This window comes from Cyprinus carpio, chromosome A20, assembly GCF_018340385.1.
Source record: "Cyprinus carpio isolate SPL01 chromosome A20, ASM1834038v1, whole genome shotgun sequence".
Taxonomy (NCBI): Eukaryota; Metazoa; Chordata; class Actinopteri; order Cypriniformes; family Cyprinidae; genus Cyprinus; species Cyprinus carpio.
Genome location: NC_056591.1, coordinates 23437648 through 23449326, shown reverse-complemented (window position 1 = coordinate 23449326; position 11679 = coordinate 23437648). Strand labels below are relative to the sequence as shown.

The window sequence follows — 11679 nt, the reverse complement described above, 5'->3', positions numbered from 1 at the left end:
TTACGTATTGCTATTAAATATGTTTTTAAATAATGTCAAAATACAGCTGGTAAACTAAACTAAATCTGAGTGAGTTGAATCCATTTGATTATTTGTAGTGGGAAATAATAAAGTGAATTTGAGACTCAAAGTAGCTGTTTTTTCCAGCCATGACCCCACACAGGTATGAACAATGCCATAAAACTATTCACTAAAACCACTAAAAAATAATTTTTTTTGTAACATGTGGGTGCACACTCACACACACACACACACACACACACACACACACACACACACACACACACACACACACACACACACACACACAAGGGTGTGGCAAAACAATGTCTTCTGTGATCTGCAATAAAAAAGAATGCAAAACTAAGTTGGCACAAATCACTTTGTTCACAGCAAAAAAATAGCATTTCTAATATAATCTTCCCAGCAAGCCAAGTATCACACTCCCACTCTGGAGAGGATAACCAGTTATGTAAAAGCAAGTTAATTTCCATATAAATTACTGAAAAAACACAATATTGTAATTTGCAACATTTCCCCAAAAGTGATAAGCAGTGACAGATTAACATTAAGATTTCTTTAAAATAAATTAAAATAAAATCAATAATACAAATATAAATCAAATTATAAAAAAATAAAATATATATTAAAATTAAAATCAAATAAAGATAATAATTTAAGATTTTTTTAATTTATTTTTAAATTTTCCTTTAAAATAAATTAAAATAAAATCAATAATACAAATATAAATTAAAATAAAAATAAAAATAAAATCAAATAAAGATAATACAATTTTAAAATATTTTTTTTAATTTATTTTAAATAATTGTGAATGTGTCATAATTTGTGAATTTGTCTTAAATGGAAATGTACTTTTATGTAGAAATGGTTTTTGTATAGAAATGGTGCTTGTCTATATAAAACTTGCTTCCATATTGCTGTGAAGTTGTCGTGGTGTTGCTATTTACCATTACTGGCTCAATTCAAAAGAGCCCATTGTCGAGTCTCTGATACTCTCCTCTCTAAAAATGTTGTCCGGGTCCATCCTTCAAGCGATGCAAAACCCCACAAGATTGAATGCTTAGAAATGTAGTAGCACACCTCTTCTCAATACACCTAAAGATTTGAGGCATCAATAACGTGCATAGCTTAAACAGTGCTGGAAGAGTTATACTCTATCATGAGAAAACAGCGTTAGCGATGCTTGCCTGAGGTCGCTTGTGGTTTTAAGTGGATTTTGAATAGGGCCTTGCATAAGGTCTCTAACAGGGTCTGAAATGCTTTCACCACTGTGTCATTATTCTGTTTCTGTACTCTAGACGAGGACAAGTAGAACATGGAAAAATAATTAGCTATAAAACAAAGTCCAGACACCAGGAGGTCACTGAATGGAGCTAATGACTATTGTAGCAAGGCTGAACTGCTGGCTTTTGTCATAATCTTGTGATTAAAGCTGAAAATAATGAATAGAGGCAGCTAGAGAATATCTAATTGGTGAGTATATCACATGAACCGCAGTTTAAAAGCAAATCAACTGAATTGTAAGTTATAATGTGTCCTTTGGATATTATGATACCCACCACAAACCTGGAAATCATATGAGGGATAATGCACAGATCATTTTTAATAATTACTTGCACAATTTTCTCACCCATGGGCATTATCATGGTTGGGTGTAACAAAACCCAATTCCCTTTTAATGCTTTCAAAATTTTCTGAAGATGTTCGTGTAATGGTTTTGTGTGTAAAAAAGTTTAGTATATTTACTTTCTTAAATGATTTGAGAGCTTCGTGAACAAACAAGCAGTAAACAAGTTCAGTAAATTGACTTTCTTAGTAAAATTAGGTATCTATCTTTCAAAAGCTGCAGTTATGGTGGTATGTGTTTGTGGCCTGATTTGATTACTAAAAACTGGTGTGTGGTTTATAGTTATTATTAATGTTTTGTATTGTTTTTTTTGGTTTTTTTTTTTTTTGTGGATTGTTTGTTTTTTTAGTATCTGTGTTTGGTTATTGTATCAAATGCAACAGTAAATCAAAAAAAAAAAAAAGTGTGGATTAAGGCCTGGAGTTTCAACTACTGTTGTATTTCACTGATGCTTATATCCTTTTAAAAAGTGTCTTTGGGGTTTGCAGTTTATTAAAGCATGTATTCCCGAGATTGATCTATTTCGTCTAGCTTTACTGTGAGGGGTACATGTAGTCTTTTTGCATGGTTAAGAGAACTGTAGCAATGTCTCTGCCAACAGGCTTCAACCAAACAGAGAAATGCAACAAAAACATGTGAGGGTTTTCTGAACCCTTCCTTCCATTTCTGCCATTGGTTGTTCCCCCCCCCCCCAACCAATAAACCCATTATTTTTTTTCGGGTAGCGCCGCCGACAGATTTAAAGGGATACTCCACCCCAAATTGAAAATTTTGTCATTAATCACTTACCCCCATGTCATTCCAAACCTGTAAAAGCTCCGTCTCTCCATATCACCGTATGCTGTGTATGCTCTTCTGTGTCATCCGCGCCACAAGGATGTGCTTGTTTTATTTTCAAATCAAAAGCGAAATACACATAGCAAACAGTGCATCATTGTCGGCGCGGATGACACAGAAGAGCCTTACACAGCATACGGTGATGATATGGAGGGAGACCACAGGAGGAGATCGTTTTGTACAAAGAAATTAGTTGAATTAAAGTCATTATTTTTGTGTTTCTTCGCTTTTTTTTTTAAAAAAGTGTTCCTGTCGCTTCATATTAACCCAGATTGCACATATTGAAGGCAGATGAGTTATTCTGACGACGACTTCCATACCTTTTATTGGACCTTGACACTGTTACGTTTACTTGGTGCGTCTATGGGGGACAGTCACCAGGCCTCCAAGTTTTTTTTCAGCCAAAATTTATTCTTAAATTGTGTTCCCGAACATGATACGAAGCTTTTTACAGGTTTGGGAACGAACCGCAATGGGGGTAAGTGATTAATGACAAAATTTTCATTTTGGGGTGGAGTATCCCTTTAAATCACTGGTTAAGCCAGTGTTACTGTGTTGGTCAGGACAGGATGCTCAACCAAATGGAGGCTTGCTTAGAAGTGCACAAGTGTTTGGTTGGTTAGATTTTTGTAATGTTTTTGACGTTCTTAGGTTCACCACGGTGCATTATTTGATTGAAAATAACATGGTTTAAAAAAACATACATTTTTACAGTAATAGTGTGAAATAATATTACAATTTAAAATAAATATTTAATATTTTAAAATTTAATTTTGTCATTTATTTATGTGATGCAAAGCTGAATTTCATTACATTGCTATCACAAAATCCTTCACAGATCATTCTAATATGCTATTGGGTGTCCAATGTGGTGAAAATAATATCTTATTATTATCAATACTGAAAACAGTTGTGCTGTCCTTATAATTTTGTGAAATCCATTAAATCATTTTTTCAGGATTCTTTGATGAATAGAAGTTTAAAAGAACAGCATTGCCATTTTTTTTAAACAAATGTAATGTGTCCTTGCTGAATAAAGTATTAATTTCTTATTAAATAAAATCTTTACTAAGCCTCAAACACTTACTGTTTTTTTGGTAGGGCCTAGGGTATTATTTTCTGTACTTTGTAGAGGTATGCAATTATTGTGATTCTATGGGGCCCAAATGTGCCACTCAGTAATAATGCCAATATTCATAAACCAGTTGTGAAAAATCAACAAGGACCCCCATAGGATGACCACAGTGGTCTCAACATGAGACACGGTTTACAGTGATTAGTATAGTAGATGCGTTTTTTTGGGTTTTTGTTTTATTTTTTTTGATCATGTGTTTCTGACCCCTGCTCCAGAAGGTCCTCCACCTTCCTCTGCCAGGCTCTCTCTGGCGGAGCACAGTCTCCTGATCTTTATTCTGTGCCAGCTGAGTGAGCGCTGACCTTTTATTCTCCTCATGCTCTTCACGCAGCTCCTCACGCAGTTTCTTACACTCTTGCCTGTGGTCAAAAAAAAAAAAAAAAAACACTAATGATCATACTGTTTTGTGCGTATATATAAACTACATTTTGTTTTTTGTGCACCTTTTGACACAAATCTGATAACAAAACAAGACACAGTTGGCTTCTGCTGGTGCACACATTAAATATAATAACCTATACAAAAAAAATCCTGGGTCAGTGGTCCATTGATTATTAACGGCTGCTAAATGAGCCGGGCCCTCTTCACATGCTCCGCAGATCTTTTAATGCGCCTACATTTTCTCTGCTGCACAGCGGTGGAGGTCACAGAAGAGGTTAACTGCCACATTACGTGGTGTAATTGCAGGACGTCATGAGAGTGCCGCACTGAGCTGAAATCTGTGACTATTAAGTCTGTGCTACAGAAAATGCCCAAATAACTGTCAGTGTGGAGCACCTCACACACTCGGAGACACTGTGAAACCTTTTAAAGGTGTGAAATTTCTCTTAATTGCTGCTTAAGAGGAAATGAAAGCTGTAATGAGAGTTTGGGCACTTTGAAAGCTGCCTGAGTCCACAGCAATAAGCACTAAGGCTGTAATTGTAATTTTTTTTAAATACACATGTTGATTTATCTGTTCGTTTATGGTGGCAAAAAAACTGCATCATTGATATATACACTGAGAGAACAAGCATTATTTATGATTTATTCATATATAATACGATATATATAATAATATAGAACTACACTACTAGATAATTCATCTAATAATAAGTACTAGGGACATACATATACTATAAAATATTACTATATTTATATAGTATACTATATATATATATATATATAGATAGATAGATATAGTAAGCAATAACAATGTAAAATAAATTACAAAATTAATATTAATTGCAAAAAGAGACTGTTCTATATTCTAACCAAATTTTTATCACATTTTTACCTTCACTAGTTCATTTTAAATGGTCCTTCAGTGTGAGAAATATAATACTTGTGATATATATTTAATGAAATCAGCATAAAAATAGGGTGTACTTTAAAATAGATGAATTATAGCAGTCAGCATAAACAATGTAAATATAAATTACAAATGTATATGAATTTAAAAGGGAAAATGCATACAGTTTAAAACAGCATAACTTCTCTTACATTTTTCAATATTTCAAGTCACTTTTTGCCTGCACTACTTCAGTGTGCAGGATATATATAATTATAACATAGAATATACATATAACACTGAAGAGTTCAAAAAAAAAAAGCATGCATTATTATTCATTATGTAAAAATATGTAGATAATACTTGTTTTATGGATCGCACCAGAGAATAACTTCTAAGATATTCCATGGCACTTGCCTACTTTATAATATATTCACAATGTTCTGGAAAACACCTTGAAAAAATTAAGGGGCAAAATATGCCACCCCAGGTATGGATTATATGTCAAATAAACAGACAAAAAGCTAAATTACAAGTCATGGCCAAGTGGTTAGACATGCTTCACGAGCTGCATCTTCAAATCCAGCCTGGTCGTACTCCAAACCCATCACTCCTCTCTCTTCCAAACAATTCAGAGTAATTGGAAATAGTTTTTTTCAGACATGTTAGGAATTGTTAATGGAGTTTTTTGTCTCTAACATTATAGCTAAGTCAAAAACAAACACACGCACACTAGCAACTGCCTCATCCACTCATGGTGTGCATTACAAGAGGAGCTGGTAACATTAACCAGCACTTCGGAGCTGAACAGAAGTTCCTGGATGTGGCTTTATCACCTTTATAAACTCTTACAGGGAGTCCATTTGTCTTCATAAATGATCTCAGTGCAAAGCTGTCAGTCCAGCAAACAAAACTGGCAATAAAACAGTTTTTTTTTTTTGACATCCAGACGGTCGCTGCCTCAAAGCGGAGGATCCATCTGGAGTTTTTATGAACTTCATTGTGTGCTGCAGCTGTGGGTGTAATTGTACAACACACATTCATGTGTAAGACTGTGCAGATGCAAGGGCCTGTGTCTGACAGATTGGCACATTGATGAACAAACCCTCTGGTAACACTTGCAACACAAAGTCTGCCAGACATTTGTCCTATGATGATGTGCTGAAGGATCACGTTGAGGAACACCCTTGTCTATATGCTAACTTCATATTCTCCTACAGGTTTAAAACATTTTTTTTTTAAATATATGTTAGTTCTCACCTTTTTAACCCTTAACAGCCAGTTTTTCCCCTAATTACAATGTTGTTATTAACAACTACACTTAAACTTATATTTCTCACCTTTTTTTGATAGCATATTCATATATAGAATCATAAATAGATGCAAAACTTAAAACAAAATAGATGAAATGTAAATAAAAAGTAGAAATGCTGCCTTGGCCTGTGGCAAACTACCGGAGTTAAATATGTGTTGAAGCTGAAGTACTAAAAATACTAAAACTGAAAAAATAAAATTAAAATAAATAAAAATTAAAAACCATAGAGATTTTTTGTGTAGTATTATTATTTTCTAAGCCATTAAACCCGTTTCCATGGAGGTAGACCTCTTTAAACTTTCATTAATTAATTCCTCAGCCCTATATAAATGATATCAGTTGGAGAACCTTTACTAATTGGAGGACTTAAAAATTGTTGCTAAGGCGTGTGAGGCCATGGAAACTCCTACCATATGAAAATCCTATGTCACACTTTTTTTTTTCACTTTATATTCAAAACAAGGCATCTCTTGAAATAAGAGTCTCTTGACCTAGATCCAACAGTTCATACCAGCACTTTATTTTGAGCATAAACAAGCTTACATTGGTCCAACATTCTCCTAAAATAACAACGTTAAAGCCCAAAATATCATGCTCCAGGGCACCACTCCAGAACAAATGTGTTGGAAAATGAGCGCTACCAAGGATGAAATCCCATAAATGTCTTTGTGATTGTCAGATTAAAGCATGTTGAGCATCTGCTTAGGGCCAATTCATCTTCAACCTTCCTAGTTAGCTCATTTTTAGCGTTTTCAGGGGATGTTTTAGTGGCGTAATGGTAACTTTGCAAAACTATGAAAACACACAAAGTAGCCAAAATGTTCTGAAAGTGAAGTTCAAAAATAAAATTCTGTCATCATTTACTCACCCTCAAGTTGTTCCAAGCCTGTATGAGTTTCTTTCTACTGCGGAACATAAAAGAAGATCATTTTGAAGAATCAGGGTCATCCAAAACAGTTGCTGGTAGCCATGATTTCCATAGAGACAAAAAATACTGTGGAAGTCAATAGGGAAACGAGAAATGCGTTGGCTTACCACATTCAAAATAACTTCTTCTGTGTTCAGAAGGAAGAGAGAAATTTAACAACTTAAGGGTAGTAAATGATGACAGATTTTTCATTTTTTGGGTTGTGAACTATTCCTATAGCGATGGCTCTTAGATTTAGTCCAATACAAATCAGGGTTATACTAATGATCCATTGTCTTATGTGATATTAAAACATGGTTGTAAGCATTGCTAATGATTAGGCACACAAGCTTTTTTGAGGGGCAATGCCAAAACACTTACAGCTGCCTGGGGATTTTTAAATGATACACAAAGTCAATCACATAGCTTGGTGAAGAAGGAGAGAATGTATAAGAATGAGAAGTGCCTGCTTGTGTAACGAACACTTAAAAAAGGACAGTTCACCCTTTTCATGAAAATCAACTAGTGAGCTAAAAAAAAGGTGTGAAAGAATCATTGTTTAAAATAAACATTGTCATTGTTTACTTTCCCTCAAGTAATGTAAAAGTATGGCCAGAATATTCTTAAGAATGTTGATTTTCTAAACTACCTATAATGTCAAGGTGTTTGAATTCAGTAAAGCCCTCTTCTAACACTGGAAATACTTTTTTGTATGGCCAGTTTTTCCTAAACTGCACAAAATTAACTGACAAAAAAAAGAAAAAAAAAAGAAACGTCTAATAATAATATTATATGTGAATATTATTATTATTAGTAAGTATTTATAGTAATAACAATGTTTTATTTGATTTTTTACAATTGTTTGAAATTTCACTATAAATAGCACTTAGCAAAAAAACAATCTAATTATAATCAAAAATAAAATAAACAAGCTGTTTTTTTAAATATAAATTAAAAAAGTAAAATAAGCTAATTTATTTAGAATAGCTATAATTGTTTTTTGCACAATTTGTTGGGCGCCTTGCATTAATGTTAAACATAATTATGAAAATAAATAAATTAAAGGATAATATGAAGGAAACAAAGGTAAGACCATTTAATAAAACAACTGTTATTAATCTGTGATTGACATTATTATTATTTCTTTTCACATTAAAGGATATAGTATTTAGACAAAATAATTGATATTATTGTCTTATTAATTACTTTTTCTTACATATTGTGGGACCTTGCCTAATGCTTTAAAAACCAAGTATATATCATGTATTATTTATATATATATAAGATATATCTATAATATATATATCTATATATATATATATGCATGAAATAGATTAAAAAACAACAGCGGAGAATAATGAAAAACAAAACAAAGAATTAATCACAATATACTCCAAGGAGAAAGCAGTACCCATTACATGAATAACATAAAATAAAAGTCAAACAACCGACCACTCAACTATGGATTGAAATGTTATTAAAAACATTATTTAAACAAACAAACAGTACAAACTAAAAACAAAGAGACTACGTGATAACCAATGGAGACAATGGGTTTTGATAAGGTAAATTAAAAAATAATCTATCTGTGATCTTGATCTGGCCCATGCTATCATAGGCTCCCAGCACAACAAAGATGGATAATAGGTAAACTATCTGTTTGGGGGAAAAATGCCTATTTTATATGGAGTTATTTGACAGTTTTTTGTTTCATGACCTGGAAAAGCAAGGGACAGGGTTTGTCACAATATTTAGCTGATGTCCCTAAATATACTCTCTGGGGTGTGAGTAAACAATTTCTGAGAGCACATTTCAAGAAACCTCTCCCTCGTGTAACACATCAAACATCCGTGCTTCTTTACCTGAGCGTTCTCGGTCACTTCAGCTAAAAGTCCAGGGCCACTCTTTTACTCCATTTTCTTTGCGCTTCTCTTCACTCTTGGGTAGCGTCCGCGCAGTTTGGAATCCATGCTGTTGTTTCTCGAGTCTCCATCTCTCCCTGAGGGACCAAGAACCGAGAGCGTAACATTAGCTCTGATGAGCCATTAAGCACATGACCCCAATAATTGCGAGGTCTAACACGCGGCACTCAGGATTGAGAGAGGGGTGCTTTGTTCCACGCCTCAATCAAACTGGGTCCGGGAGATGGACCTATTAATTTTCATTTTCTCAACTCACTCATTTCTTCTCTCACGCACACACACACCTTCTCACTCATACAGGTCGGATTCATTATTGGCACGGTCCCTCCAGAGAAACCTGTTTGCTTCAGGTCAAGGACACAGGAATTCGAGGGAACCGTGTGAGAAGGCCTCTCTAAATGAAAAGTGTCGTTGATAGGGGCCAAAAAACGCAGGTGGGTATAATTCAACAGAGCACTTAATTTACTCGGTTTCATTAATGATGAACTCACTTGCAGGTGTTTTTTAGAAGCTATTCATTGGGAACTGAGGGGCAAAAGTTGTATATTTAAAAAAAGTACACAATCAACTTTAATAAAAAAAATGTCTGCAAAAAACGGGCAGGGGCAGATGAAGTTATTGCCGACTGTTGAGCATGTCTCTTTTCTCATTATTTTTGGAGTAATTGCTTTTGGGTAACAGGACCTGAACGGCTGTTAAGAGACTTGCTGGTCTCTCTGAGTCTGGATCGCGTGGCAGTCAGCTCTTCTAGACAGCTTCTTCTGGGCGTCCTTCAGATTTGGAAGATGTGTCCCTCAGCAGAAACTGAGCCCCCTCGCTCTCCATGACTTCATCAGCTCCTGGGGTCGACTTCACCTGAGGAACAGCAGAAGTTACACCACTTTTGCGCAGATGCCTTTGTCTCTGTGTTGAAGGGAAAGGACACCTAGTAAAGAATAGAGTTCCTGATTAACCTATACCTATTCGTGTGTTATATATTAGCACTCTGTCAAGGTTACGTAGTTATTACCCACGTTATATAATCTATATATGATATATGAGATATAGTTGATATATATATCTAGAGACAGGATATATTATATAAGATGTTATTGTAATGTTTTCGGTGTTATAATATTATTGTCTCGATATTATGATCTTAGAATATATTATAATATCTATGATATTATGAAATGAGTGATTTAGTTAGCTGAGCAACTATCTTATTCAAAACTATTTTTGAAGTTTTGTAATTAAACCTCTAAGTAACAAGAGAACACAACAATAATTTATTTAACTATTAATTACTAACAAGGACTTGTCACACAGGTTCCACATATAATAAATACTCAATATCTCTATAGCTCTCGTCCAGTGATAAATAACGTCAACGTGAATGTAACGTAACAACATAATACATAAATTACTGTAGTTTTATTCATTTTAAACAAACCGTACTAACAGATATTTAGAAATTAAATTGTGAAATGCTATGTATTAGAATTATTATAACACTACATTTTTAATTCTTAGACATTGTACAAATGTATTAACCCCATAAAACTAAATGCTTCCAAAATATAATATAGATACTTTACAATAATACCCTAGGGAGCTACGCAAGGCAGCTAGTCTCGCTGGGGCGACCCAACAAAAAGAGAAAACAAAACACCTTAAACTACTGTTTTACAAGTCTTAGTGGGATACTGTTGAGCTGGTCTTTAGAGGCTTTTTCGTGTACTTTTTAGCTGCTTCACTGAGCAAAAAAACGGACTTCAAGGACCAGCCCAGGCCAGCTCAGAAACCAGGCTCAGGGACTAGTATAATAGCAGGGATAATCTTCTACAATAAGATCACAGGGGCTTCCTAACTAAAAAATGGTTGACAAGACAAAGAAAAAAAAAGGGGGTGCATAAACCCCTCACTGTTTGGCCATGCTGGAGGGGTTTTGGGGGCTATTTTGGAGGGCTTTTCTTCTCGGGGAAAAGGAACTTTTTCACAGTTACCTTCATGGTTAAAAAAAAAAAAAAGGGGTTCTTTGTTCCTCTGAGGAGGGAGGCTAAGTTCCCTTCATTTTCAAATTAAAAAACTGTTTCCTCCATTTTCCTATGGGAAACTCCAAACAGGGGACGAGCTGATTACCCAAATGATGACAGTACCAACCATGATGATAACAAGTTGATGTTGTTGGAAAATCAAAGACAACCGTGTGTTGGGATTGCATCAGTGGTGATTCAATTCACATTTTTAAAAAGCTTATAAAATCCTGTCAGTTGCTACTTATCCTAGAATGTATGAATCCGAATTCATATGACACTTTTTCCTTTAATCATATTCAAATCTCTTTTTAGGCTGTGGTTATTTTGAAGGCATCACTATCTGGAAACTTAATTTGCAAACATGTCCAGGGTATTGCCCTTAGGAAATCCACCTAATATCTGTTCAAGTTAAAGTTGGAAAAAAATAAGATGACACCGCTTTGCAATATGCAAAAATCAAGGCACGAGAAGAAATGAGTAACTATCTCTTATTCATCATCAAGATTCTTTCAGCTTTAATTGAGCTCTCCTGGAAATATAATCATACAGAAACTAATCAACTAGCCATCCTGTGACATTTACAAATATGAAATGCAGTTTTTTGATCGTGCATAAAATCACTACACA

The 11679-nt window shown here is 34.4% G+C and overlaps 1 protein-coding gene across 1 annotated transcript in view; it reads right to left on the bottom strand.

The window, feature by feature from the left end:
• fam184ab (family with sequence similarity 184 member Ab) overlaps positions 1–11679 on the bottom strand; it is a 109074-nt gene that overhangs the window by 41302 nt on the left and 56093 nt on the right. Inside the window, 5 exon segments of the mRNA XM_042778348.1 lie at positions 3829–3859; positions 3861–3881; positions 3883–3979; positions 9050–9111; positions 9788–9959. Of these exon segments, the coding sequence (XP_042634282.1) occupies positions 3829–3859; positions 3861–3881; positions 3883–3979; positions 9050–9111; positions 9788–9959 (383 nt within the window).